Genomic DNA, 27658 nt, shown 5'->3' with positions numbered 1-27658 from the left:
GAGCGGGTTCGGTTCCTCGGTAACCGAACCCCCCCCCCGAACTTCACCCATTTTACACGGGTCCGAGGCATACTCGGATTCTCCCGTATGGCTCGGTTAACCCGAGCGCGCCCGAACGTCATCATCCCGTTGTCGAATTCTTGCGAGATTCGGATTCTATATAAGGAGCCGCGCGTCGCCGCCATTTTCACTCGTGCATTGGAAATGTTAGTGAGAGGACGTGGCTGGCGTCCTCTCCGTTTATTAATGTTGCTGCAAATATTTGTGCTTATTGCTTAATTGTGGGGACTGGGGAGCAGCTGTATTATATAGGAGGAGTACAGTGCAGAGTTTTGCTGATCAGTGACCACCAGTTTTATCCGTTCTCTGCCTGAAAAACGCTCCATATCTGTGCTCAGTGTGCTGCATATATCTGTGCTCACACTGCTTTATTGTGGGGACTGGAGACCAGCAGTATTATATAGGAGGAGTACAGTGCAGAGTTTTGCTGACCAGTGACCACAAGTATTATACGTTGTCTGCCTGAAAAACGCTCCATATCTGTGCTCAGTGTGCTGCATATACTGTATCTGTGCTCACACTGCTTTATTGTGGGGACTGGGGACCAGCAGTATTATATAGGAGGAGTACAGTGCAGAGTTTTGCTGATCAGTGACCACCAGTTTTATCCGTTCTCTGCCTGAAAAACGCTCCATATCTGTGCTCAGTGTGCTGCATATATCTGTGCTCACACTGCTTTATTGTGGGGAATGGGGACCAGCAGTATTATATAGGAGGCGTACAGTGCAGAGTTTTGCTGACAGTGACCACCAGCATATATAGCAGTACGGTACGGAAGGCCACTGCTCTACCTACCTCTGTGTCGTCAAGTATACTATCCATCTAGATTCTATACCTGTGGTGCATTTTAGTTTTGCAGTTTGCTAACAGTGACCACCAGTATAAATAGCAGTACGGTACGGAAGGCCACTGCTCTACATACCTCTGTGTCGTCAAGTATACTATCCATCTAGATTCTATATCTGTGGTGCATTTTAGTTTTGCAGTTTGCTGACAGTGACCACCAGTATATATAGCAGTACGGTACGGAAGGCCACTGCTCTACCTACCTCTGTGTCGTCAAGTATACTATCCATCTAGATTCTATACCTGTGGTGCATTTTAGTTTTGCAGTTTGCGGACAGTGACCACCAGTATATATAGTAGTACGGTACGGAAGGCCACTGCTCTACCTACCTCTGTGTCGTCAAGTATACTATCCATCCATACCTGTGGTGCATTTCAGTTGTGCACAGTATATATAGTAGTAGGCCATTGCTATTGATACTAGCATATAATTCCACACATTAAAAAATGGAGAACAAAAATGTGGAGGTTAAAATAGGGAAAGATCAAGATCCACTTCCACCTCGTGCTGAAGCTGCTGCCACTAGTCATGGCCGAGACGATGAAATGCCATCAACGTCGTCTGCCAAGGCCGATGCCCAATGTCATAGTAGAGAGCATGTAAAATCCAAAAAACAAAAGTTCAGTTAAATGACCCAAATATCAAAATGAAAAGCGTCTGATGAGAAGCGTAAACTTGCCAATATGCCATTTACGACACGGAGTGGCAAGGAACGGCTGAGGCCTTGGACTATGTTCATGGCTAGTGGTTCAGATTCACATGAGGATGGAAGCACTCATCCTCTCTCTAGAAAACTGCAGTGCCACTCCTAGATGGGCCAGGTGTTTGTGTCGGCCACTTGGGTCGCTTAGCTTAGTTACACAGCTACCTCATTGCACCTCTTTTTTCCTTTGCATCATGCGCTGTTTGGGGACTATTTTTTAAATCTGCCATCCTGTCTGACACTGCAGTGCCACTCCTAGATGAGCCAGGTGTTTGTGTCGGCCACTTGGGTCGCTTAGCTTAGTCACACAGCTACCTCATTGCACCTCTTTTTTTTCTTTGCATCATGTGCTGTTTGGGGACTATTTTTTAAATCTGCCATCCTGTCTGACACTGCAGTGCCACTCCTAGATGGGCCAGGTGTTTGTGTCGGCCACTTGTGTCGCTTAGCTTAGTCACACAGCGACCTTGGTGCGCCTCTTTTTTTCTTTGCATCATGTGCTGTTTGGGGACAATTTTTTTGAGGTGCCATCCTGTCTGACACTGCAGTGCCACTCCTAGATGGGCCAGGTGTTTGTGTCGGCCACTTGTGTCGCTTAGCTTAGTCACACAGCGACCTTGACGCGCCTCTTTTTTTCTTTGCATCATGTGCTGTTTGGGGACAATTTTTTTGAAGTGCCATCCTGTCTGACACTGCAGTGCCACTCCTAGATGGGCCAGGTGTTTGTGTCGGCCACTTGTGTCGCTTAGCTTAGTCACACAGCGACCTTGGTGCGTCTCTTTTTTTCTTTGCATCATGTGCTGTTTGGGGACTATTTTTTTGAAGTGCCATCCTGTCTGACATTGCAGTGCCACTCCTAGATGGGCCAGGTGTTTGTGTCGGCCACTTGGGTCGCTTAGCTTAGCCATCCAGCGACCTTGGTGCACCTCTTTTTTTCTTTGCATAATGTGCTGTTTGGGGACTATTTTTTTGAAGTGCCATCCTGTCTGACACTGCAGTGCCACTCCTAGATGGGCCAGGTGTTTGTGTCGGCCACTTGTGTCGCTTAGCTTAGTCACACAGCGACCTTGGTGCGTCTCTTTTTTTCTTTGCATCATGTGCTGTTTGGGGACTATTTTTTTGAAGTGCCATCCTGTCTGACACTGCAGTGCCACTCCTAGATGAGCCAGGTGTTTGTGTCGGCCACTTGGGTCGCTTAGCTTAGTCACACAGCTACCTCATTGCACCTCTTTTTTTCTTTGCATCATGTGCTGTTTGGGGACTATTTTTTAAATCTGCCATCCTGTCTGACACTGCAGTGCCACTCCTAGATGAGCCAGGTGTTTGTGTCGGCCACTTGGGTCGCTTAGCTTAGTCACACAGCTACCTCATTGCACCTCTTTTTTTCTTTGCATCATGTGCTGTTTGGGGACTATTTTTTAAATCTGCCATCCTGTCTGACACTGCAGTGCCACTCCTAGATGGGCCAGGTGTTTGTGTCGGCCACTTGTGTCGCTTAGCTTAGTCACACAGCGACCTTGGTGCGCCTCTTTTTTTCTTTGCATCATGTGCTGTTTGGGGAAAATTTTTTTGAGGTGCCATCCTGTCTGACACTGCAGTGCCACTCCTAGATGGGCCAGGTGTTTGTGTCGGCCACTTGTGTCGCTTAGCTTAGTCACACAGCGACCTTGGTGCGCCTCTTTTTTTCTTTGCATCATGTGCTGTTTGGGGACTATTTTTTTGAAGTGCCATCCTGTCTGACACTGCAGTGCCACTCCTAGATGGGCCAGGTGTTTGTGTCGGCCACTTGTGTCGCTTAGCTTAGTCACACAGCGACCTTGGTGCGTCTCTTTTTTTCTTTGCATCATGTGCTGTTTGGGGACTATTTTTTTGAAGTGCCATCCTGTCTGACACTGCAGTGCCACTCCTAGATGGGCCAGGTGTTTGTGTCGGCCACTTGTGTCGCTTAGCTTAGTCACACAGCGACCTTGGTGCGTCTCTTTTTTTCTTTGCATCATGTGCTGTTTGGGGACTATTTTTTTTAAGTGCCATCCTGTCTGACACTGCAGTGCCACTCCTAGATGGGCCAGGTGTTTGTGTCGGCCACTTGTGTCGCTTAGCTTAGTTACACAGCGACCTTGGTGCGTCTCTTTTTTTCTTTGCATCATGTGCTGTTTGGGGACTATTTTTTTGAAGTGCCATCCTGTCTGACACTGCAGTGCCACTCCTAGATGGGCCAGGTGTTTGTGTCGGCCACTTGTGTCGCTTAGCTTAGTCACACAGCCACCTTGGTGCGCCTCTTTTTTTCTTTGCATCATGTGCTGTTTGGGGACTATTTTTTTGAAGTGCCATCCTGCCTGACACTGCAGTGCCACTCCTAGATGGGCCAGGTGTTTGTGTCGGCCACTTGTGTCGCTTAGCTTAGCCATCCAGCGACCTCGGTGCAAATTTAAGGACTAAAAATAATATTGTGAGGTGTGAGGTGTTCAGAATAGACTGAAAATTAGTGTAAATTATGGTTATTGAGGTTAATAATACTATGGGATCAAAATAACCCCCAAATTCTATGATTTAAGCTGTTTTTGAGGGTTTTTTTGTAAAAAAACACCCGAAACCAAAACACACCCGAATCCGACAAAAAAATTTCAGGGAGGTTTTGGCAAAACGCGTCCGAATCCAAAACACGGCCGCGGAACCGAATCCAAAACCAAAACACAAAACCCGAAAAATTTCCGGTGCACATCTCTAGCCAAAACGCGTCCAAATCCAAAACACGGCCGCGGAACCGAATCCAAAACCAAAATACAAAACCAAAAAAATTTCCGGTGCACATCTCTACTATGTATATATTAATTTTTTCAAACATGCATAAACACACATATATACTTAAAAACAGCACTAGTCATGCACCCATACAGTATCAGTAGCCCACACACATACCATGCAGGTCAGAGGCGGAACTACTGGCGGTGCAACCAGTGCGTTGCACTGGGGCCCGCTGGTGTGAAGGGGCCCACAGCCGCCCACATTACAATGAGTCACATTGACTCACTATATGCCGCGGGTAGCGCTGAGCCCGCCGCCAGTGTTGCTCTCGTGGCCGGAAGTGACAGGGTCCCGGCCAGAGCAGGAGGAGTGCCCGGTCCGCTCTTCTCTCTCCGCCTCTCCTCGGCTGCTTGTGTCACTGTACGGGCCTGCTCTTCCCCTCGGCTCCTCCCCCCAGCTTTCCTAGTGCGGCTCATGACATGGCGGGGCTAGCTGCATGCCTACATATCAGGTACTGTACTGCTGCATATCGGCCGCCCCAAATATGACAGCTCCCCCCCCTCCCGTCCTCTCTCACCCGCGCTTCTCCCGGCTGCCAGGATTTCTAGATTTTTTAATGGGCTGGATGAGTGCGTGCTGTAGTGTATGGGGGGTGGGGAGGGAAAGAGAGAGGAGGGGTGTTGTCTGGGTGCTGTAATGTATGAGCGGGGTGTTGTCTGGGTGCTGTAATGTATGAGGGGGGGTGTTGTCTGGGTGCTGTAATGTATGAGGGGGGTGTTGTCTGGGTGCTGTAATGTACGAGGGGGTGTTGTCTGGGTGCTGTAATGTACGAGGGGGGTGTTGTCTGGGTGCTGTAATGTATGAGGGGGGTGTTGTCTGGGTGCTGTAGGGTATGAGGGGGGGTGTTGTCTGGGTGCTGTAGGGTATGAGGGGGGGTGTTGTCTGGGTGCTGTAATGTATGAGGGGGGTGTTGTCTGGGTGCTGTAATGTATGAGAGGGGGTGTTGTCTGGGTGCTGTAATGTACGAGGGGGGTGTTGTCTGGGTGCTGTAATGTACGAGGGGGTGTTGTCTGGGTGCTGTAATGTACGAGGGGGGTGTTGTCTGGGTGCTGTAATGTACGAGGGGGGTGTTGTCTGGGTGCTGTAATGTACGAGGGGGGTGTTGTCTGGGTGCTGTAATGTACGAGGGGGGTGTTGTCTGGGTGCTGTAGGGTATGAGGGGGGGTGTTGTCTGGGTGCTGTAGGGTATGAGGGGGGGTGTTGTCTGGGTGCTGTAATGTATGAGGGGGGTGTTGTCTGGGTGCTGTAATGTATGAGGGGGGGGTGTTGTCTGGGTGCTGTAATGTACGAGGGGGGTGTTGTCTGGGTGCTGTAATGTACGAGGGGGGTGTTGTCTGGGTGCTGTAATGTACGAGGGGGGTGTTGTCTGGGTGCTGTAATGTACGAGGGGGGCGTTGTCTGGGTGCTGTAATGTACGAGGGGGGTGTTGTCTGGGTGCTGTAATGTATGAGGGGGGTGTTGTCTGGGTGCTGTAGGGTATGAGGGGGGGTGTTGTCTGGGTGCTGTAGGGTATGAGGGGGGGTGTTGTCTGGGTGCTGTAATGTATGAGGGGGGTGTTGTCTGGGTGCTGTAATGTATGAGGGGGGGTGTTGTCTGGGTGCTGTAATGTACGAGGGGGGTGTTGTCTGGGTGCTGTAATGTACGAGGGGGGTGTTGTCTGGGTGCTGTAATGTACGAGGGGGGTGTTGTCTGGGTGCTGTAATGTACGAGGGGGGTGTTGTCTGGGTGCTGTAATGTATGAGGGGGGTGCTGTCTGAGTGCTGTAATGTATGAGGGGGGTGTTGTCTGGGTGCTGTAATGTATGAGGGGGGTGTTGTCTGGGTGCTGTAATGTATGAGGGGGGTGTTGTCTGGGTGCTGTAGGGTATGAGGGGGGGTGTTGTCTGGGTGCTGTAGGGTATGAGGGGGGGTGTTGTCTGGGTGCTGCAGGGTATGAGGGGGGTGTTGTCTGGGTGCTGTAGTGTATGAGGGGGGGTTGTCTGGGTGCTGTAGGGTATGGGGGGGATGTTGTCTGGATGCTGTAGTGTATAAGGCGTGTCTGGGTGCTGTAGTGTATGGGGGGTGTCTGGGTGCTGTAGTGTATGGGGGGTGTCTGGGTGCTGTAGTGTATGAGGGGTGTCTGGGTGCTGTAGTGTATGAGGGGGGTGTCTGGGTGTTGTAGTGTATAAGGCGTGTCTGGGTGCTGTAGTGTATGAGGGAGCGGGTGTCTGGGTGCTGTAGTGTATGAGGGAGGGGGGTGTCTGGGTGCTGTAGTGTAGGAGGGGGGGTTGTCTGGGTGCTGTAATGTATGAGGGGGGGGTATGTCTGGGTGCTGTATGGTATGAGGGGGATGTGTCTGGGTATTGAAGGTGTATGGGGGGGATGTGTCTGGGTATTGTAGTGTATGGGGGGGGGATGTCTGGGTGTTTTAGTGTGCCAGGTGGAGGTGTCTTTGCTGTAGAGGTAATAGTACTGTATGGTGGTGGGTGTTGGTAGTGAATGAAGGGCCACTGGGATTATCGGAGTGCTGCAGGGGAGTTGGTACTAGTAAATGATGAGACGTGTGGCTGGGCAGGCTATTGGTGGTGAATGAAGATGGGTGATTGGGTGCTTCTGGTGTATTGTTTGTGAATGTGGGGAGTGTCTGGGTGCTGCTGGGGTGTTGGTAATGAATGTGTGTTTGTGTAGGTGGAGGGCACCAACCACTATTTTGCCTCCATATTTCTAGGAGGGCACACATTTATAGTTTGTAGGGGGGGTGTTGTACACCCTAGCACGTCCCTGCGCCCACCCCCTGTATCATTCAGGCTGCGCTGCAGAAGAGGAGCAGCCAGCAAGGTGAATGTCAAACTAGATGCACATAACAGGAATCGAATGAATTACCAACAAGGAGGACGAATAGGAGGAGTGAAGCAGAAGAGGATGGGGGCGTTGACACCATGGTGGCTGCTGCAGGACTTAGGAGTCAGGAGCAGCAGGATGACCTAGGCGCCCCAGACCCACTGGCCCTGAGGCAAAGGAAGGACGGAGGTCAGGTCAAAAGTCCTGGGAAAGCTCAGGTACTGTGTATCAGTGTGTTGTGTTGTGTGGCCTGGAACGGTTTGTGGTAGATACAGTATTTGCAGATTTCAATTTTCACTGATGCTTTTTGTATAAATAAATCTATTTATTGTAGGATTGGTTAGTGTACTGTAATGGTTAACATTACTGCCTCACAGCACAGAGTTCATAGTTTTGATTCCCTCCATCACCCTAACTGTGTGGAGTTTGTATGTTCTACCCGTACTTGTTTGTGTTTCCCCTGGCTACTTTGGTTTCCTCCCACAATCCAAAAATATACTGATAGGTTAATTGGCTCCCAACAAAAATAAACCCTAGCATATGTGTGTACACAGGCAGACTAGATGGGCCAAGGGGTGCAGCGGCGGCTGCAGTGAAAAGGGGGCGGTAGGGGGCCCAAAGCATATTGTTGCACCTGGGCCCTCCACTCTGTAGTTCCGCCACTGATGCAGGTCACACCTCCTGCGATAGCACACAATAGGCCCTTCATACATTTCAGCTCCAGGCCCGTGAGGACCTTAATCTGGCATTGGCGCCGGCAGCACAAAACCTCCTCTCCCCCTCGGCGTCGGCAGCACAAAGCCTCCTCTCCCCCTCCCCTCCCGTGTGACATTCAGTGGCTGGCCGGAAGCCAAAGGGGGCAGGGCTAGATGGGAATAAGGGGCGGAGCTAGATGGGACCATGCTGCAGCAGGAGGATGAGCTGCTACAGCTTCGGCCAGCCAGACTTCATTAGGTAAGTGTCTGGAAAGAAAGTGAGTGTGTGTGTGTGTATATACAGTGTCTGTGCATACTGTATATATGTGTGACTGTGTATGTGTGTAATGTATGTACAGTATGTATGTATTTGTGTGAGTTTGTATATATATGTGTCTGTTGTGTTTGTATGTGTGACTGCGGCATAATGTGTGTAAGCGCCACTGGTAGAGGAGGCGTTACGTGTGTAAGCGGCACTGGAACAGGGGATGTTATGTTTGTAAGCGGCACTGGTACAGGGGGCGTTACATGTGTAAGCGGCACTGCTACAGGGGGTGTTACATGTGTAAGCGGCACTGGTACAGGGGGCGTTATGTGTGTAAGCGGCACTGCTACAGGGGGTGTTACGTGTGTAAGCGGCACTGCTACAGGGGGTGTTACGTGTGTAAGCGGCACTGCTACAGGGGGTGTTACGTGTGTAAGCGGCACTGCTACAGGGGGCGTTACATGTGTGAGCGGTACTGCTACAGGGGGCGTTATGTGTGTAAGTATCACTGGTACAGAGGGGGCGTTACATGTGTAAGCGTCACTGGTACAGGGGGCGTTACGTGTGTAAGCGGCACTGCTACAGGGGCTGTTACGTGTGTAAGCGGCACTGCTACAGGGGGCGTTACATGTGTGAGCGGTACTGCTACAGGGGGCGTTATGTGTGTAAGTATCACTGGTACAGGGGGCGTTACATGTGTAAGCGTCACTGGTACAGGGGGCGTTACATGTGTAAGCGTCACTGGTACAGGGGGCGTTACATGTGTAAGCGTCACTGGTAGAGGAGGCATTACGTGTGTAAGCGGCACTGGTACAGGGGGGCGTTACGTGTGTAAGCGGCACTGCTACAGGGGCTGTTACGTGTGTAAGCGGCACTGGTACAGGGGGCGTTACGTGTGTAAGCGGCACTGGTACAGGGGGCGTTACGTGTGTAAGCGGCACTGGTAGAGGAGGCATTACGTGTGTAAGCGGCACTGGTACAGGGGGCGTTATATGTGTAAGCGTCACTGCTACAGGGGGCGTTACATGTGTGAGCGGTACTGCTACAGGGGGCGTTATGTGTGTAAGCGGCACTGGTAGAGGAGGCATTACGTGTGTAAGCGGCACTGGTAGAGGAGGCATTACGTGTGTAAGCGGCACTGGTACAGGGGGGCGTTACGTGTGTAAGCGGCACTGGTAGAGGAGGCATTACGTGTGTAAGCGGCACTGGTAGAGGAGGCATTACGTGTGTAAGCGGCACTGGTAGAGGAGGCATTACGTGTGTAAGCGGCACTGGTACAGGGGGGCGTTACGTGTGTAAGCGGCACTGGTAGAGGAGGCATTACGTGTGTAAGCGGCACTGGTAGAGGAGGCATTACGTGTGTAAGCGGCACTGGTACAGGGGGCGTTATATGTGTAAGCGTCACTGCTACAGGGGGCGTTACATGTGTGAGCGGTACTGCTACAGGGGGCGTTATGTGTGTAAGCATCACTGGTACAGGGGGGGCGTTACGTGTGTAAGCGTCACTGGTACAAGGGGGGGCGTTACATGTGTAAGCGTCACTGGTACAGGGGGGGCGTCATGTGTGTAAGCATCACTGGTACAGGGGGCGTTACGTGTGTAAGCGTCACTGGTACAAGGGGGGGCGTTACATGTGTAAGCGTCACTGGTACAGGGGGGGCGTCATGTGTGTAAGCGTCACTGGTACAGAGGGCATTACGTGTGTATACAGCACTGCTACAGGGGGGGCGTTACATGTGTAAGCGTCACTGGTACATGGGGGGCGTTACATGTGTAAGCGTCACTGGTACAGGGGGCATTACGTGTGTAAGCGTCACTGGTACAGGGGGGGCGTTACATGTGTAAGTGTCACTGGTACAGGGGGCGTTACGTATGTAAGCGTCACTGGTACAGGGGGGCGTTACGTGTGTAAACGTCACTGGTACAGGGGGCGTTACGTGTGTAAGCGTCACCGGTACAGGGGGGTGTTACGTGTGTAAGCGTCACTGGTACAGGGGGCATAACGTGTGTAAGCGTCACAGGTACAGGGGGGCGTTACGTGTGTAAGCGTCACTGGTACAGGGGGGTGTTACGTGTGTAAGCGTCACTGGTACAGGGGGGTGTTACGTGTGTAAGCGTCACTGGTACAGGGGGGTGTTACGTGTGTAAGCGTCACTGGTACAGGAGGTGTTACTTGTGTTAGCGTCTTTGGTAGAGGGGACGTTACGTGTGTAAGTGTCTCTACTACAGGGGGTATTATGTGTGCTGTGCCTTTGTAAAGTATGCGAGTACCCTAGCACCGGCCCAGACTGCACACCCACTGCACTGCACAGCACTGTCACCTTTTACATTGATTCAGCGTCCAGACATTACCCTCCGCGATATCACCCTCTCTATCCGCTACATTAACCATCTCGGGGCTTCCAGGCCGGCAGCCCAGGTGCTGTGTTGCAGAGTCAGGGCCTCTGGGGATCTGGGCGCGGCTGTGGTGGGGAGGCACTTCTGTGACATCATACGCAGAGGAGGCTCCAGGGCTCAGAGAGTATGTGGCGCAGGTAGGGCTATGAAAGCCTTCTGCTGCCCCGCTTTCATACACATCTATGGCAGTGGCCGCAGCTGCTTTTGATCCACCTGCGCTGTGGCTAGGTAGTGGGGATTGTTGATGCCGGAGGGGGCAGGCGGACTGGCAGCAGGACATAGGACGCTGCAGTAAAAGTGTTTTTCCCCTATCTACAGCGCAGAGACTTGCTGCAGATACAGTGGCATACCCTCCAGCTGCACCTTTTTGGCAGGTACAGTCCATTCTATTTATGGTATGTACCGATTTTTGACTCTCTAAGCCTCCATTGAAAGTATAGTAAAAGGGTCGTGGCCACACCGCTGTATCCATGGCCAAGCCCCCTTTTCAAATTTGTTCAGTTTTTTTATGTGTAAAGTGTTGGAGGGTGTGTTGCTGCAGATGCAGTGGGCCTATTTTGGGGTGTGGGGCTGGAGCTGCAGCTCCATCAGTCCCATTGTTAATCCTTCTCTGTGAAAACACAGCAGCCAAAGCGCAGAGCATGGATGTAACCAGTGTGGGAGGGCATTTCTCGCCCAGTCAGCTGTGGACTGGGTGTGATAGACCTGCCACTAACCCAATGAGAGCTCCTGGCCACGCCCAGCCTTAGAGGCCCTGGCACAGAGTCACAGATCTGGGCTATTATACACTGCTCAAAAAAATAAAGGGAACACTAAAATAGCACATCCTAGATCTGAATGAATGAAATATTCTTATTAAATACTTTGTTCTTTACATAGTTGAATGTGCTGACAACAAAATCACACAAAAAATAAGAATTTACTTACCGATAATTCTATTTCTCGTAGTCCGTAGTGGATGCTGGGGACTCCGTCAGGACCATGGGGAATAGCGGCTCCGCAGGAGACAGGGCACAAAAGTAAAAGCTTTAGGATCAGGTGGTGTGCACTGGCTCCTCCCCCTATGACCCTCCTCCAAGCCTCAGTTAGGATACTGTGCCCGGACGAGCGTACACAATAAGGAAGGATTTTGAATCCCGGGTAAGACTCATACCAGCCACACCAATCACACTGTACAACCTGTGATCTGAACCCAGTTAACAGCATGATAACAGCGGAGCCTCTGAAAAGATGGCTCACAACAATAATAACCCGATTTTTGTAACAATAACTATGTACAAGTATTGCAGACAATCCGCACTTGGGATGGGCGCCCAGCATCCACTACGGACTACGAGAAATAGAATTATCGGTAAGTAAATTCTTATTTTCTCTGACGTCCTAAGTGGATGCTGGGGACTCCGTCAGGACCATGGGGATTATACCAAAGCTCCCAAACGGGCGGGAGAGTGCGGATGACTCTGCAGCACCGAGTGAGAGAACTCCAGGTCCTCCTCAGCCAGGGTGTGCCCCTGACCAAGTAGCAGCTCGGCAAAGTTGTAAAGCCGAGACCCCTCGGGCAGCCGCCCAAGATGAGCCCACCTTCCTTGTGGAATGGGCATTTACATATTTTGGCTGTGGCAGGCCTGCCACAGAATGTGCAAGCTGAATTGTACTACACATCCAACTAGCAATCGTCTGCTTAGAAGCAAGAGCACCCAGTTTGTTGGGTGCATACAGGATAACAGCAAGTCAGTTTTCCTGACTCCAGCCGTCCTGGAAACCTATATTTTCAGGGCCCTGACAACATCTAGCAACTTGGAGTCCTCCAAGTCCCTAGTAGCCGCAGGTACCACAATAAGCTGGTTCAGGTGAAACGCTGACACCACCTTAGGGAGAAAATGGGGACGAGTCCGCAGCTCTGCCCTGTCCGAATGGACAATCAGATATGGGCTTTTGTGAGACAAAGCCGCCAATTCTGAAACTCGCCTGGCCGAGGCCAGGGCCAACATCATGGTCACTTTCCATGTGAGATATTTCAAATCCACAGGTTTGAGCGGTTTAAACCAATGTGATTTGAGGAATCCCAGAACTACGTTGAGATCCCACAGTGCCACTGGAGGCACAAAAGGGGGTTGTATATGCAGTACTCCCTTGACAAACTTCTGGATTTCAGGAACTGAAGCCAATTCTTTCTGAAAGAAAATCGACAGGGCCGAAATTTGAACCTTAATGGACCCCAATTTGAGGCCCATAGACACTCCTGTTTGCAGGAAATGCAGGAATCGACCGAGTTGAAATTTCTTCGTGGGGCCTTCCTGGCCTTACACCACGCAACATATTTTCGCCACATGTGGTGATAATGTTGTGCGGTCACCTCCTTCCTGGCTTTGACCAGGGTAAGAATGACCTCTTCCGGAATGCCTTTTTCCCTTAGGATCCGGCGTTCAACCGCCATGCCGTCAAACGCAGCCGCGGTAAGTCTTGGAACAGACATGGTACTTGCTGAAGCAAGTCCCTTCTTAGCGGCAGAGGCCATGAGTCCTCTGTGAGCATCTCTTGAAGTTCCGGGTACCAAGTCCTTCTTGGTCAATCCGGAGCCACGAGTATAGTTCTTACTCCTCTACGTCTTATAATTCTCAGTACCTTAGGTATGAGAAGCAGAGGAGGGAACACATACACCGACTGGTACACCCACGGTGTTACCAGAACGTCCACAGCTATTGCCTGAGGGTCTCTTGACCTGGCGCAATACCTGTCCAGTTTTTTGTTCAGGCGGGACGCCATCATGTCCACCTTTGGTCTTTCCCAACGGTTCACAATCATGTGGAAGACTTCCCGATGAAGTCCCCACTCTCCCGGGTGGAGGTCGTGCTGAAACTCTTGAGACGACCCCCCACCGCACCTGTTTGTACGGCCCCAGCGTCATGCTGAGGACTTGGCAGAAGCGGTGGAAGGCTTCTGTTCCTGGGAATGGGCTGCCTGCTGCAGTCTTCTTCCCTTATGGGGACGAAAGGACTGAGGCTGAAAAGACGATGTCTTTTTCTGCTGAGATGTGACTTGGGGTAAAAAGGTGGATTTTCCAGCTGTTGCCGTGGCCACCAGATCCGATGGACCGACCCCAAATAACTCCTCCCCTTTATACGGCAATACTTCCATGTGCCGTTTGGAATCTGCATCACCTGACCACTGTCGTGTCCATAAACATCTTCTGGCAGATATGGACATCGCACTTACTCTTGATGCCAGAGTGCAAATATCCCTCTGTGCATCTCGCATATATAGAAATGCATCCTTTAAATGCTCTATAGTCAATAAAATACTGTCCCTGTCAAGGGTATCAATATTTCCAGTCAGGGAATCCGACCAAGCCACCCCAGCGCTGCCCATCCAGGCTGAGGCGATCGCTGGTCGCAGTATAACACCAGTATGTGTGTATATACTTTTTAGGATATTTTCCAGCCTCCTATCAGTTGGCTCCTTGAGGGCGGCCGTATCTGGAGACGGTAACGCCCCTTGTTTTGATAAGCGTGTGAGCGCCTTATCCACCCTAAGGGGTGTTTCCCAACGCGCCATAACTTCTGGCGGGAAAGGGTATACCGCCAATAATTTTCTATCGGGGGAAACCCACGCATCATCACACACTTCATTTAATTTATCTGATTCAGGAAAAACCACATGTAGTTTTTTCACACTCCACATAATACCCTTTTTTGTGGTACTTGTAGTATCAGAAATATGTAACATCTCCTTCATTGCCCTTAACAAGTAACGTGTGGCCCTAAAGGAAAATACGTTTGTTTCTTCACCGTCGACACTGGAGTCAGTGTCCGTGTCTGTGTCGACCGACTGAGGTAAAAGGACGTTTTAACGCCCCTGACGGTGTTTGAGACGCCTGGACAGGTACTAATTGGTTAGCCGGCCCTCTCATGTCGTCAACCGACCTTGCAGCGTGTTGACATTATCACGTAATTCCTTAAATAAGCCATCCATTCCGGTGTCGACTCCCTAGAGAGTGACATCACCATTACAGGCAATTGCTCCGCCTCCTCACCAACATCGTCCTCATACATGTCGACACACACGTACCGACACACAGCACACACACAGGGAATGCTCTGATAGAGGACAGGACCCCACTAGCCCTTTGGGGAGACAGAGGGAGAGTTTGCCAGCACACACCAAAAACGCTATAATTATACAGGGACAACCTTTATATAAGTGTTTTTCCCTTATAGCATTTTAATATATATATACATATCGCCAAATAAGTGCCCCCCCCTCTCTGTTTTAACCCTGTTTCTGTAGTGCAGTGCAGGGGAGAGCCTGGGAGCCTTCCCACCAGCATTTCTGTGAGGGAAAATGGCGCTGTGTGCTGAGGAGAATAGGCCCCGCCCCCTTTTCGGCGGGCTTCTTCTCCCGTTTTTCTGAGACCTGGCAGGGGTTAAATACATCCATATAGCCCCCAGGGGCTATATGTGATGTATTTTTAGCCAGAATAAGGTACTATCATTGCTGCCCAGGGCGCTCCCCCCAGCGCCCTGCACCCTCAGTGACCGCTGCTATGAAGTGTGCTGACAACAATGGCGCACAGCTGCAGTGCTGTGCGCTACCTTATGAAGACTGAAAAGTCTTCTGCCGCCGGTTTCTGGACCTCTTCACTTTTCGGCATCTGCAAGGGGGTCGGCGGCGCGGCTCCGGGACGAACCCCAGGGTGAGACCTGTGTTCCGACTCCCTCTGGAGCTAATGGTGTCCAGTAGCCTAAGAAGCCAATCCATCCTGCACGCAGGTGAGTTCACTTCTCTCCCCTAAGTCCCTCGATGCAGTGAGCCTGTTGCCAGCAGGACTCACTGAAAATAAAAAAACCTAACAAAACTTTTACTCTAAGCAGGTCTTTAGGAGAGCCACCTAGATTGCACCATTCTCGGCCGGGCACAAAAATCTAACTGAGGCTTGGAGGAGGGTCATAGGGGGAGGAGCCAGTGCACACCACCTGATCCTAAAGCTTTTACTTTTGTGCCCTGTCTCCTGCGGAGCCGCTATTCCCCATGGTCCTGACGGAGTCCCCAGCATCATCTTAGGACGTCAGAGAAATTATCAATGGAAATCAAATTTATTAACCCATGGAGGTCTGGATTTGTAGTCACCCTCAAAATTAAAGTGGAAAAACACACTACAGGCTGATCCAACTTTGATATAATGTCCTTAAAACAAGTCACAATGAGGCTCAGTAGTGTGTGTGGCCTCCACGTGCCTGTATGACCTCCCTACAACCCACACAAGTGGCTCAGGTAGTGCAGCTCATCCAGGATGGCACATCAATGCGAGCTGTGGCAAGAAGGTTTGCTGTGTCTGTCTGCGCAGTGTCCAGAGCATGGAGGCGCTACCTGGAGACAGGCCAGTACATCAGGAGACGTGGAGGAGGCCGTAGGAGGGCAACAACACAGCAGCAGAACCGCTACCTCCGCCTTTGTGCAAGGAGGAACAGGAGGAGCACTGCCAGAGCCCTGCAAAATGACCTCCAGCAAGCCACAAATGTGCATGTGTCTACTCAAACGATCAGAAACAGACTCCATGAGCGTGGTATGAGGGCCCGACGTCCACAGGTGGGGATTGTGCTTACAGCCCAACACCGTGCAGGATGTTTGGCATTTGCCAGAAAACACCAAGATTGGCAAATTCGCCACTGGCGCCCTGTGCTCTTCACAGATGAAAGCAGGTTCTCACTGAGCATATGTGACAGACGTGACAGAGTCTGGAGACGCCAAGGAGAATGTTCTGCTGTCTGCAACATCCTCCAGCATGACCAGTTTGGCAGTGGGTCAGTAATGGTTTGGGGTGGCATTTCTTTGGGGGGCCACACAGCCCTCCATGTGCTCGCCAGAGGTAGCCTGACTGCCATTAGGTACCGAGATGATATCCTCAGACCCCTTGTGAGACCATATGTTGGTGCGGTTGGCCATGGGTTCCTCCTAATGCAAGACAATGCTAGACCTCATGTGGCTGGAGTGTGTCAGCAGTTCCTGCAAGACGAAGGCATTGATGCTATGGACTGGCCCACCCCTTCCCCAGACCTGAATCCAATTGAGCACATCTGGGACATCATGTCTCGCTCCATCCACCAACCCTTGTTGCACCACAGACTGTCCAGGAGTTGGCGGATGCTTTAGTCCAGGTCTGGGAGGAGATCCCTCAGGAGACCATCCGCCACCTCATCAGTAGCATGCCCAGGCATTGTAGGGAGGTCATACAGGCATGTGGAGGCCACACACACACTACTGAGCCTCATTTTGACTTGTTTTAAGGACATTACATCAAAGTTGGATCAGCCTGTAGTGTGTTTTTCCACTTTAATTTTGAGTGTGACTCCAAATCTAGACCTCCATGGGTTAATAAATTTGATTTCCATTGATAATTTTTGTGTGATTTTGTTGTCAGCACATTCAACTATGTAAAGAACAAAGTATTTAATAAGAATATTTCATTCATTCAGATCTAGGATGTGTTATTTTAGTGTTCCCTTTATTTTTTTGAGCAGTGTATAAGAGATGGTATAGCAGGATGCCCGGCACTCTTTGCAGACAAGCCAAAGACCCTCTGCGGCAAATGGTAATGCATAGAAGGACAAAAGCAGCGGCACGCCAGGGTTTAGTAAAAATATAAACAATTTGTGTATTGAAAAATCGTCACATCTGGCCAACGTTTCGGGGCCCTTACACGCCTTGACAAAGGGCTTGATAAAGGGGCTACGGGCCCCGAAACATTGGCCAGATGTGACGATTTTTCAATACACGAAATGTTTATATTTTTACTAAACCCTGGAGTGCCACTGCTTTTGTCCTTTTATATATATATATATATATATATATATATGAGAGATTGTTTATAAGGAGATATTTTCTCATATTCTTTTTGTAAAAAAAAAAAAGTAAATTTAGAGGTGGTACTACAAGAACAATCATGGCCTATTGCTAAACTCGCCAGTAAAAGCTGGCAAAAAAAAAGCTATGAAAGGTTACAGTCTATTTTCACGATAATCCAGCGATACATAAAGTTCCCATTTATTTTCAATATAAGTTAGAAAAGTTCAACAAAAAAGTAAAAAAGTATAAATTAGCTATAAAATACCCCGATAAATAAAAACGAAAAACTTACATACATTCAGACGATAGTAAAAAATGTGAGTATAGAAAAGTGAAATGTATCTATTTTTTAACGCAAATAACTGTTTATACATTAGGCCCAATGTATGATTGCCGGCAGCTGATTTGCACAGGTTAATGCAGGGGTTCCCAAACTGTCTGCCTAGGCTCCCTGGGGGGGATCTGCTCTGTAGATCGACACTGTCTAGGTCGACAATGTTTAGGTCCACCACTATAGTCGACAGTCACTAGGTCGACAGGGTTGGAAGGTCGACAGGGTTTCTAAGTCGACAGGTCAAAAGGTCGACATGAGGTTTTATTTTATAAATTCTTTTTTTGAACTTTTTCATACTTAACAATCCACGTGGACTATGATTGGAACGGTCATCTGTGCCGAAGCATGGTGAGCGAAGCGAGCCATGCGAGGGGACACGTTGCACTAATTGGGGTTCCCGGTCACTCTATGAAGAAAACGACACAAAAAATAAATTAAAAAAATCAAGTCGACCTTTTGACCTAGACTAGAAACCCTGTCGACCTTCCAACCCTGTCGACCAAGTGACTGTTGACCTATAGTGGTGGACCTAAAAATTGTCAACCTAGACACTGTCAATCTAATGATCCACACACCCCTGGGGTGCCTCAGGACCCTTGAAGGGGTGCCTTGGATTGGTGGTCCAGGACCAATGAAAATGATTTATGGTTAATGTAAAAAGAAAAACCAGCGCTGGTGGCAGCTAATCCTACAATATGTGAACAAACAGAAGGAAATCCTGTCTCTCCCCACACAATATCACTAATGGATGACACATAAACACCATTTACTTCATTTAATATTTCTTTCTAAATTTCTCAATAAGAAGCATTTGGGCATTTGGCACCTGGAGGTGCAGTGAAAAAAATTCTGATGCTCTAGGCTAGGGCGCTGTGATTTCAAAAATTTGGGAACCACTGGGTTAATGAAGGTGTTTCTTTCAGCACAGATAATGACAATCATCAATTAAGAGGGAAGTGCAGGAGCAGAACATTGTGTCCTCCTGGAGAGGGTCATGTTGGGAAGTATGCAGCAGCCAATCACAAGTCATGTTACAGGTGTGCCCTGAGAACAAAGAACCAGCCCACAGTCAGCAATTCTCATTCACACTTCGGGGATCTGCTGGTAACGCTGCACGGTGCTGAGACATGGGGGCTCTGATGAGAGGAATTATACTGTACAGCCTCATACTGGGGGCTCTGGCTGCAGGTGAGACATCACATTACCTTCCTCATACCTCTCACTGCCAGGGGCTGCAGGTGTACTTACCTCTCACTGTCAGGGGCTGCAGGTGTACATACCTCTCACTCTCAGGGGCTGCAGGTGTACTCTCCTCTCACTGTCAGGGGCTGCAGGTGTACTTACCTCTCACTGTCAGGGGCTGCAGGTGTACTTACCTCTCACTGTCAGGGGCTGCAGGTGTACTTACCTCTCACTGTCAGGGGCTGCAGGTGAGGCATCACATTACCTTCTTCCTCATACCTCTCACTGCCAGGGGCTGCTGGTGTACTTACCTTTCACTGTCAGGGGCTGCAGGTGTACATACCTCTCACTGTAAGGGGCTGCAGGTGTACATACCTCTCACTGTCAGGGGCTGCAGGTGTACTTACCTCTCACTGTCAGGGGCTGCAGGTGTACTCACCTCTCACTGCCAGGGGCTGCAGGTGTAACTATTTACCTCTCACTGTCAGGGGCTGCAGGTGAGACATCACATTACCTCCCTCATACCTCTCACTGTCGGGGGCTGCAGGTGTACTCGCCTCTCACTGTCGGGGGCTGCAGGTGTACTCGCCTCTCACTGTCGGGGGCTGCAGGTGTACTCGCCTCTCACTGTCGGGGGCTGCAGGTGTACTCGCCTCTCACTGTCGGGGGCTGCAGGTGTACTCGCCTCTCACTGTCGGGGGCTGCAGGTGTACTCGCCTCTCACTGTCGGGGGCTGCAGGTGTACTCGCCTCTCACTGTCGGGGGCTGCAGGTGTACCTGCCTCTCACTGTCGGGGGCTGCAGGTGTACACGCCTCTCACTGTCGGGGGCTGCAGGTGTACACGCCTCTCACTGTCGGGGGCTGCAGGTGTACACGCCTCTCACTGTCGGGGGCTGCAGGTGTACACGCCTCTCACTGTCGGGGGCTGCAGGTGTACACGCCTCTCACTGTCGGGGGCTGCAGGTGTACACGCCTCTCACTGTCGGGGGCTGCAGGTGTACACGCCTCTCACTGTCGGGGGCTGCAGGTGTACACGCCTCTCACTGTCGGGGGCTGCAGGTGTACACGCCTCTCACTGTCGGGGGCTGCAGGTGTACACGCCTCTCACTGTCGGGGGCTGCAGGTGTACACGCCTCTCACTGTCGGGGGCTGCAGGTGTACACGCCTCTCACTGTCGGGGGCTGCAGGTGTACACGCCTCTCACTGTCGGGGGCTGCAGGTGTACACGCCTCTCTCTGTCGGGGGCTGCAGGTGAGACATCACATTCCCTTCCTCATACCTTTCTCTGTCGGGGGGGCTGCAGGTGTACTCGCCTCTGACTGTTGGGGGGCTGCAGGTGTACATGTAATACCCTCACACGTGTGCACTAATTTATTTTATATTACAGGGGTCCCCCTGGCAAAATGTCCCCTCACATTGGGGTACAAATCAGTAGGGCCATTGAATAGCATGGCTGCACTTTGTTTGACCCTGTCAGCTTTAGATGAGGAATTTGGCGCCACTGACTAATAGTGTCTTCCCCTCCTGGCCAGCAACAGCCCTAGCCTGGGAGAATTGGCCCCTGTTGATTGGGTTGCAGGGCAGACTGGACCAGGGGAGGGTTGTTGCTGGGGCGAGGGAGCCAGTGATCAAGGAGGTCGGGGGTGGTGCTGAGGACGAGGGACCTTTATCAGGTGCTCCACAGTGCGGGAGCGAGGTCGGCTGCTCTGGGGAGAAGAGGAGTGAAGTTCGGCCGGGAACTGGTGAGAGCTGCCCTGGAAGAAAAGGAGGATCGCTCACCTGGAGACCTGGATCGTGGACCAGAGCTGGGACGCTGGACGAAGAAGACCCGTGAGGACCCCTAAGGACTGTGCGGAGGCGGCGCGGATCGTGGCCGGGGACAGGCATCGCGGAGGACAACCCCAAGGCGAGGGCCCCGGTAAAGGACCTTGGACGGGCTGGAAGAAGGACAGGAACCCAAACTCCAGCCACTGACGGGAGGACGGAGGACAGCACGTCTGGAGGGAGCGTTCGGGATGGCGCAGCGGTACCCAGACTGTGGATCCGGACGGCAGTCTCCTGTCGAGGGCGCATTCCCAGTGCAGTGCTCGGCATCCCAGGTGGCACCGAAGGTCCAGGAGACGATCGGAGGTGGCAGAAGCGCAGCAGCTTTTGGTGAGGAGATCGGCAACCCTTTCGCTGCCTAACTCTGCCCTGTTAGTGCCCACCGCTGCCACAGCTCTGCATTGGGAAACATATTTATAACGGGGTAAGCCCCTCACAGGATATATTTTCATAGGGCAAAAGGCTCTCCCTAATTCCCCTGTGCCCCTGCTTGCCCTTCTGCTGCAAAGACTCTGCAATTGGGGTATCCAGAGCCGGCCCTAACCAATATGATGCCCTAGGCAAGATTTTGGCTGGTGCCCCCTAGAACCACCGCTAGTTCTGCCTCTGACCCTGCACCCCTTTCCCAGCACCATCACCAGTTCCTACCCCCTATATGTTAAATAGGAACAATGCGTACATTTGGCGCACAGCCCCAAAAAAAGTGTTTTTTTGCTGGCAAATTGCATGTCCACACAATAGTACCACCAATTCAAATTCCACCACACAGTAGTGCAACTTTATTCATATTTTATCATGCGATAGTGTCCTTTATTAACGTTACATGACTCAGTAGTACCACTTTACCATATATATATTACTCCTCACACTAGTGCCCCTTATTCACAATACATGACAATGAATTGCTCCTTATTCACATTACACCACACCAGATTGCTCTTTATTCACATTAGACCACATGTAGTGCCCTTTCTATACATAATGCCACACAGTAGAGCACCTTATACACATAATGACACACAGTAATGTATTTATACATATAATACCACACAGTAATGCCCCTTACACAAATGACAAACATCATTAATGTCCTTATAAACATAATGCGCCTTACACATTATGCCAACTTTTATTAATGCCCTCATACACATAATGTCCCTTACACATATACCGCACATTATTGATGCCCTTATACACATAATGACACACACAGTGCACCTTACACATATGCTGCACATTATTAATGCCCTTATACACATAATGTCCCTTACACATTTGCTTCACATTATTAATGCATTTCTACACATGACATACATAGTACCCCTTATACATATACTAAACACTATTGAAAAACCAACCCACCCGCACACAGCACTCACATGGCTGCTAACACTGTGACCTCTGCCTGGATTCAGATGTGTCCTCATTAGTGATGAGCGGGGTTCGGTTCCTCGGAAACCGAACCCCCCCGAACTTCACCCATTTTACACGGGTCCGAGGCATACTCGGATTCTCCAGTATGGCTCGGTTAATCCGAGCACGCCCGAACGTCATCATCCCGCTGTCGGATTCTCACGAGATTCGGATTCTATATAAGGAGCCGCGCGTCGCCGTCATTTTCACTCGTGCATTGGAAATGTTAGGGAGAGGACGTGGCTGGTGTCCTCTCCGTTTGTGCTTATTGCTTAATTGTGGGGACTGGGGAGCAGCTGTATTATATAGGAGGAGTACAGTGCAGAGTGTTGCTGATCAGTGACCACCAGTTTTATCCGTTCTCTGCCTGAAAAACGCTCCATATCTGTGCTTAGTGTGCTGCATATATCTGTGCTCACACTGCTTTATTGTGGGGACTGGGGAGCAGCAGTATTATATAGGAGGAGTACAGTGCAGAGTTTTGCTGACCAGTGACCACCAGTATACGTTGTCTGCCTGAAAAACGCTCCATATCTGTGCTTAGTGTGCTGCATATATCTGTGCTCACACTGCTTTATTGTGGGTACTGGGGACCACCAGTATATTATATAGGAGGAGTACAGTGCAGAGTTTTGCTGACCAGTGACCACCAGTATATATAGCAGTACGGTACGGAAGGCCACTGCTCTACCTACCTCTGTGTCGTCAAGTATACTATCCATCTAGAGTCTATACCTGTGGTGCATTTTAGTTTTGCAGTTTGCTGACAGTGACCACCAGTATATATAGCAGTACGGTACGGAAGGCCACTGCTCTACCTACCTCTGTGTCGTCAAGTATACTATCCATCTAGATTCTATACCTGTGGTGCATTTTAGTTTTGCAGTTTGCTGACAGTGACCACCAGTATATATAGCAGTACGGTACGGAAGGCCACTGCTCTACATACCTCTGTGTCGTCAAGTATACTATCCATCTAGATTCTATACCTGTGGTGCATTTTAGTTTTGCAGTTTGCTGACAGTGACCACCAGTACATATAGCAGTACGGTACGGAAGGCCACTGCTCTACCTACCTCTGTGTCGTCAAGTATACTATCCATCCATACCTGTGGTGCATTTCAGTTGTGCGCAGTATATATAGTAGTAGGCCATTGCTATTGATACTGGCATATAATTCCACACATTAAAAAATGGAGAACAAAAATGTGGAGGTTAAAATAGGGAAAGATCAAGATCCACTTCCACCTCGTGCTGAAGCTGCTGCCACTAGTCATGGCCGAGACGATGAAATGCCATCAGCGTCGTCTGCCAAGGCCGATGCCCAATGTCATAGTAGAGAGCATGTAAAATCCAAAAAACAAAAGTTCAGTTAAATGACCCAAAAATCTAAATTAAAAGCGTCTGATGAGAAGCGTAAACTTGCCAATATACCATTTACGACACGGAGTGGCAAGGAACGGCTGAGGCCCTGGCCTATGTTCATGGCTAGTGGTTCAGCTTCACATGAGGATGGAAGCACTCATCCTCTCGCTAGAAAACTAGAAAGGATGAGAACCAGGATAGGGCTGTGTATGTCCTGTATAACACTAGTCTCAGGGACATAGGAACAGATCCTGCCTTATATAGCCTGCAGTGTATGTTCTGTATAACACTAGTCTCAGGGTCACATGACCAGATCCTGCCTTATATAGCCTGCAGTGTATGTCCTGTATAGCACTAGTCTCAGGGACATAGGATCAGATCCTGCCGTGTATGTCCTGTATAACTCTAGTCTCAGGGACATAGGACCAGATCCTGCCGTATATAGCCTGCAGTGTATGTTCTGTATAACACTAGTCTCAGGGACATAGGACCAGATCCTGTCTTATACAGGATATACACTGCAGGCTATATAAGGCAGGATCTGGTCCTATGTCCCTGAGCCTAGTGCTATACAGGACATACACTGCAGGCTATATACGGCAGGAGGATTGGTCCTGTGTCCCTGAGACTAGTGTTATACAGGATATACACTGCAGGCTATATAACACTAGTCTCAGGGACACAGGACCAATCCTCCTGCCGTATATAGCCTGCAGTGTATGTCCTGTATAGCACTAGGCTCAGGGACATAGGACCAGATCCTGCCTTATATAGCCTGCAGTGTATGTCCTGTATAGCGCTAGTCTCAGGGACATAGGATCAGATCCTGCCTTATATAGCCTGCAGTGTATGTCCTGTATAGCACTAGGCTCAGGGACATAGGACCAGATCCTGCCTTATATAGCCTGTAGTGTATGTCCTGTATAACACTAGTCTCAGGGACATAGGACCAGATCCTGCCTTATATAGCCTGCAGTGTATGTCCTGTATAACACTAGTCTCAGGGACATAGGACCAGATCCTGCCTTATATAGCCTGCAGTGTATGTCCTGTATAGCACTAGTCTCAGGGACATAGGATCAGATACTCCTGCCTTATATAGCCTGCAGTGTATGTCCTGTATAACACTAGTCTCAGGGACATAGTACCAGATCCTGCCTTATATAGCCTGCAGTGTATGTCCTGTATAACACTAGTCTCAGGGACATAGGATCAGATCCTGTCTTATATAGCCTGCAGTCAGTAGCGGATCTTGCCACGGGCAAGCAGGACTTTTGCCCGGGGAGCCGCCTTCTGGAGGGCGCCGGTGCCATCCGAAGGGCGCCGCACTATGGCAAGATCCGCTGCTGCTGAGGTGCCCCCCGCTGCCGCGGCCCGCTGTCCGTTGTGAAGGGAAACTAGATGCTACGCATCTAGTTTCCCTTCGTGGGCTGCCCGCTGTGAAGGGAAACTAGATGCTACGTGTCTAATTTCCCTTCCTGGAGAGGACCTTCACTGTAATGATGTGCGGTGCGCGTTGACGTCATCGTGCACCGCACAGCAAAGGTCCTCTCCACGAAGGGAACTAGATGCTTAGCATCTAGTTTACCTTCGTGGATAGGACCATTGCTGTGCAGTGCGCGATTACGTCATCGCGCACCGCACTTCCTACAACAGTACAGGGGGCTAACTGACCACGCCCCCTGTATGAAGCCACGCCCCCTAATGCCGTCCGTGGCGCCAGAAGCCCCGGAACCGGCCCTGCCTGCAGTGTATGTCCTGTATAGCACTAGTCTCAGGGACATAGGACCAGATCCTGCCTTATATAGCCTGCAGTGTATGTCCTGTATAACACTAGTCTCAGGGACATAGGACCAGATCCTGCCTTATATAGCCTGCAGTGTATGTCCTGTATAACACTAGTCTCAGGGACATAGGATCAGATCCTGCCTTATATATCCTGCAGTGTGTGTCCTGTATAACACTAGTCTCAGGGACATAGGACCAGATCCTGCCTTATATAGCCTGCAGTGTATGTCCTGTATAACACTAGTCTCAGGGACATAGGACCAGATCCTGCCATATATATCCTGCAGTGTATGTCCTGTATAACACTAGTCTCAGGGAAATAGGACCAGATCCTGCCTTATATAGCCTGCAGTGTATGTCCTGTATAACACTAGTCTCAGGGACATAGGACCAGATCCTGCCTTATATAGCCTGCAGTGTATGTCCTGTATAACACTAGTCTCAGGGACATAGGACCAGATCCTGCCTTATATATCCTGCAGTGTATGTCCTGTATAGTACTAGTCTCAGGAACATAGGATCACATCCTGCCTTATATAGCCTGCAGTGTATGTCCTGTATAGCACTAGTCTCAGGGACATAGGATCAGATCCTGCCTTATATAGCCTGCAGTGTATGTCCTGTATAGCACTAGTCTCAGGGACATAGGATCAGATCCTGCCTTATATAGCCTGCAGTGTATGTCCTGTATAGCACTAGTCTCAGGGACATAGGATCAGATCCTGCCTTATATAGCCTGCAGTGTATGTCCTGTATAACACTAGTCTCAGGTACATAGGACCAGATCCTGCCTTATATAACCTGCAGTGTATGTCCTGTATAACACTAGTCTCAGGTACATAGGATCAGATCCGGCCTTATATAACCTGCAGTGTATGTCCTGTATAACACTAGTCTCAGGAACATAGGACCAGATCCTGCCTTATTTAGCCTGCAGTGTATGTCCTGTATAACACTAGTCTCAGGGACATAGGACCAGATCCTGCCTTATATAGCCTGCAGTGTATGTCCTGTATAACACTAGTCTCAGGGACATAGGACCAGATCCTGCCTTATATAGCCTGCAGTGTATGTCCTGTATAACACTAGTCTCAGGTACATAGGACCAGATCCTGCCTTATATAGCCTGCAGTGTATGTCCTGTATAACACTAGTCTCAGGGACATAGGACCAGATCCTGCCTTATACAGGACATACACTGCAGGCTATATAAGGCAGGATCTGGTCCTATGTCCCTGAGACTAGTGTTATACAGGACATACACTGCAGGCTATATAAGGCAGGAGGATCTGCTCCTATGTCCCTGAGACTAGTGTTATACAGGACATACACTGCAGGATATATAACACTAGTCTCAGGGACATAGGACCAGATCCTGCCTTATATATCCTGCAGTGTATGTCCTGTATAGCACTAGTCTCAGGGACATAGGACCAGATCCTGCCTTATATAGCCTGCAGTGTATGTCCTGTATAACACTAGTCTCAGGGACATAGGACCAGATCCTGCCTTATATAGCCTGCAGTGTATGTCCTGTATAGCACTAGTCTCAGGGACATAGGACCAGATCCTGCCTTATATAGCCTGCAGTGTATGTCCTGTATAACACTAGTCTCAGGGACATAGGACCAGATCCTCCCTTATATAGCCTGCAGTGTATGTCCTGTATAACACTAGTCTCAGGGACATAGGACCAGATCCTGCCTTATATAGCCTGCAGTGTATGTCCTGTATAACACTAGTCTCAGGGACATAGGACCAGATCCTGCCTTATATAGCCTGCAGTGTATGTCCTGTATAACACTAGTCTCAGGGACATAGGATCAGATCCTACCTTATATAGCCTGCAGTGTATGTCCTGTATAACACTAGTCTCAGGGACATAGGATCAGATCCTGCCTTATATAACCTGCAGTGTATGTCCTGTATAACACTACTCTCAGGGACATAGGATCAGATCCTGCCTTATATAGCCTGCAGTGTATGTCCTGTATAACACTAGTCTCAGGGACATAGGACCAGATCTAGTCTCAGGGACATAGGATCAGATCCTGCCTTATATAGCCTGCAGTGTATGTCCTGTATAACACTAGTCTCAGGGACATAGGACCAGATCCTGCCTTATATAGCCTGCAGTGTATGTCCTGTATAACACTAGTCTCAGGGACATAGGACCAGATCCTGCCTTATATAGCCTGCAGTGTATGTCCTGTATAACACTAGTCTCAGGGACATAGGACCAGATCCTGCCTTATATAGCCTGCAGTGTATGTCCTGTATAACACTAGTCCCAGAGACATAGGACCAGATCCTGCCTT

The 27658-nt window shown here is 50.0% G+C and overlaps 1 protein-coding gene and 1 long non-coding RNA gene across 3 annotated transcripts in view; one reads left to right on the top strand and one right to left on the bottom strand.

Annotated features, from left to right (window-relative positions):
- LOC134969746 (uncharacterized) overlaps positions 1–20795 on the bottom strand; it is a 44865-nt gene extending 24070 nt beyond the window's left edge. Inside the window, exons 1-2 of the long non-coding RNA XR_010189520.1 lie at positions 20730–20795; positions 18066–18174 (exon numbers count right to left, since the gene is read on the bottom strand). This is a non-coding gene — a long non-coding RNA (uncharacterized LOC134969746). The remainder of the gene's footprint in view (positions 1–18065; positions 18175–20729) is intronic.
- The window catches only part of LOC134969744 (fatty acyl-CoA hydrolase precursor, medium chain-like), a 186928-nt gene continuing 178102 nt past the window's right edge, over positions 18833–27658 (top strand). The window contains exon 1 of one of the 2 annotated variants that reach the window (XM_063945897.1): positions 18833–18956. In XM_063945897.1, the coding sequence (XP_063801967.1) occupies positions 18896–18956 (61 nt within the window). In that variant the 5' untranslated portion in view covers positions 18833–18895. Of the gene's footprint in view, positions 18957–20845; positions 21105–27658 lie in introns of those variants that run through there. The other variant, XM_063945896.1, reaches the window with a different exon arrangement.

The sequence above is a fragment of the Pseudophryne corroboree genome, chromosome 11, assembly GCF_028390025.1.
Source record: "Pseudophryne corroboree isolate aPseCor3 chromosome 11, aPseCor3.hap2, whole genome shotgun sequence".
Classification (NCBI taxonomy): domain Eukaryota; kingdom Metazoa; phylum Chordata; class Amphibia; order Anura; family Myobatrachidae; genus Pseudophryne; species Pseudophryne corroboree.
The sequence above is the reverse complement of the archived record's forward strand: the minus strand, read 5'-3'. Positions and strand labels throughout refer to the sequence as shown.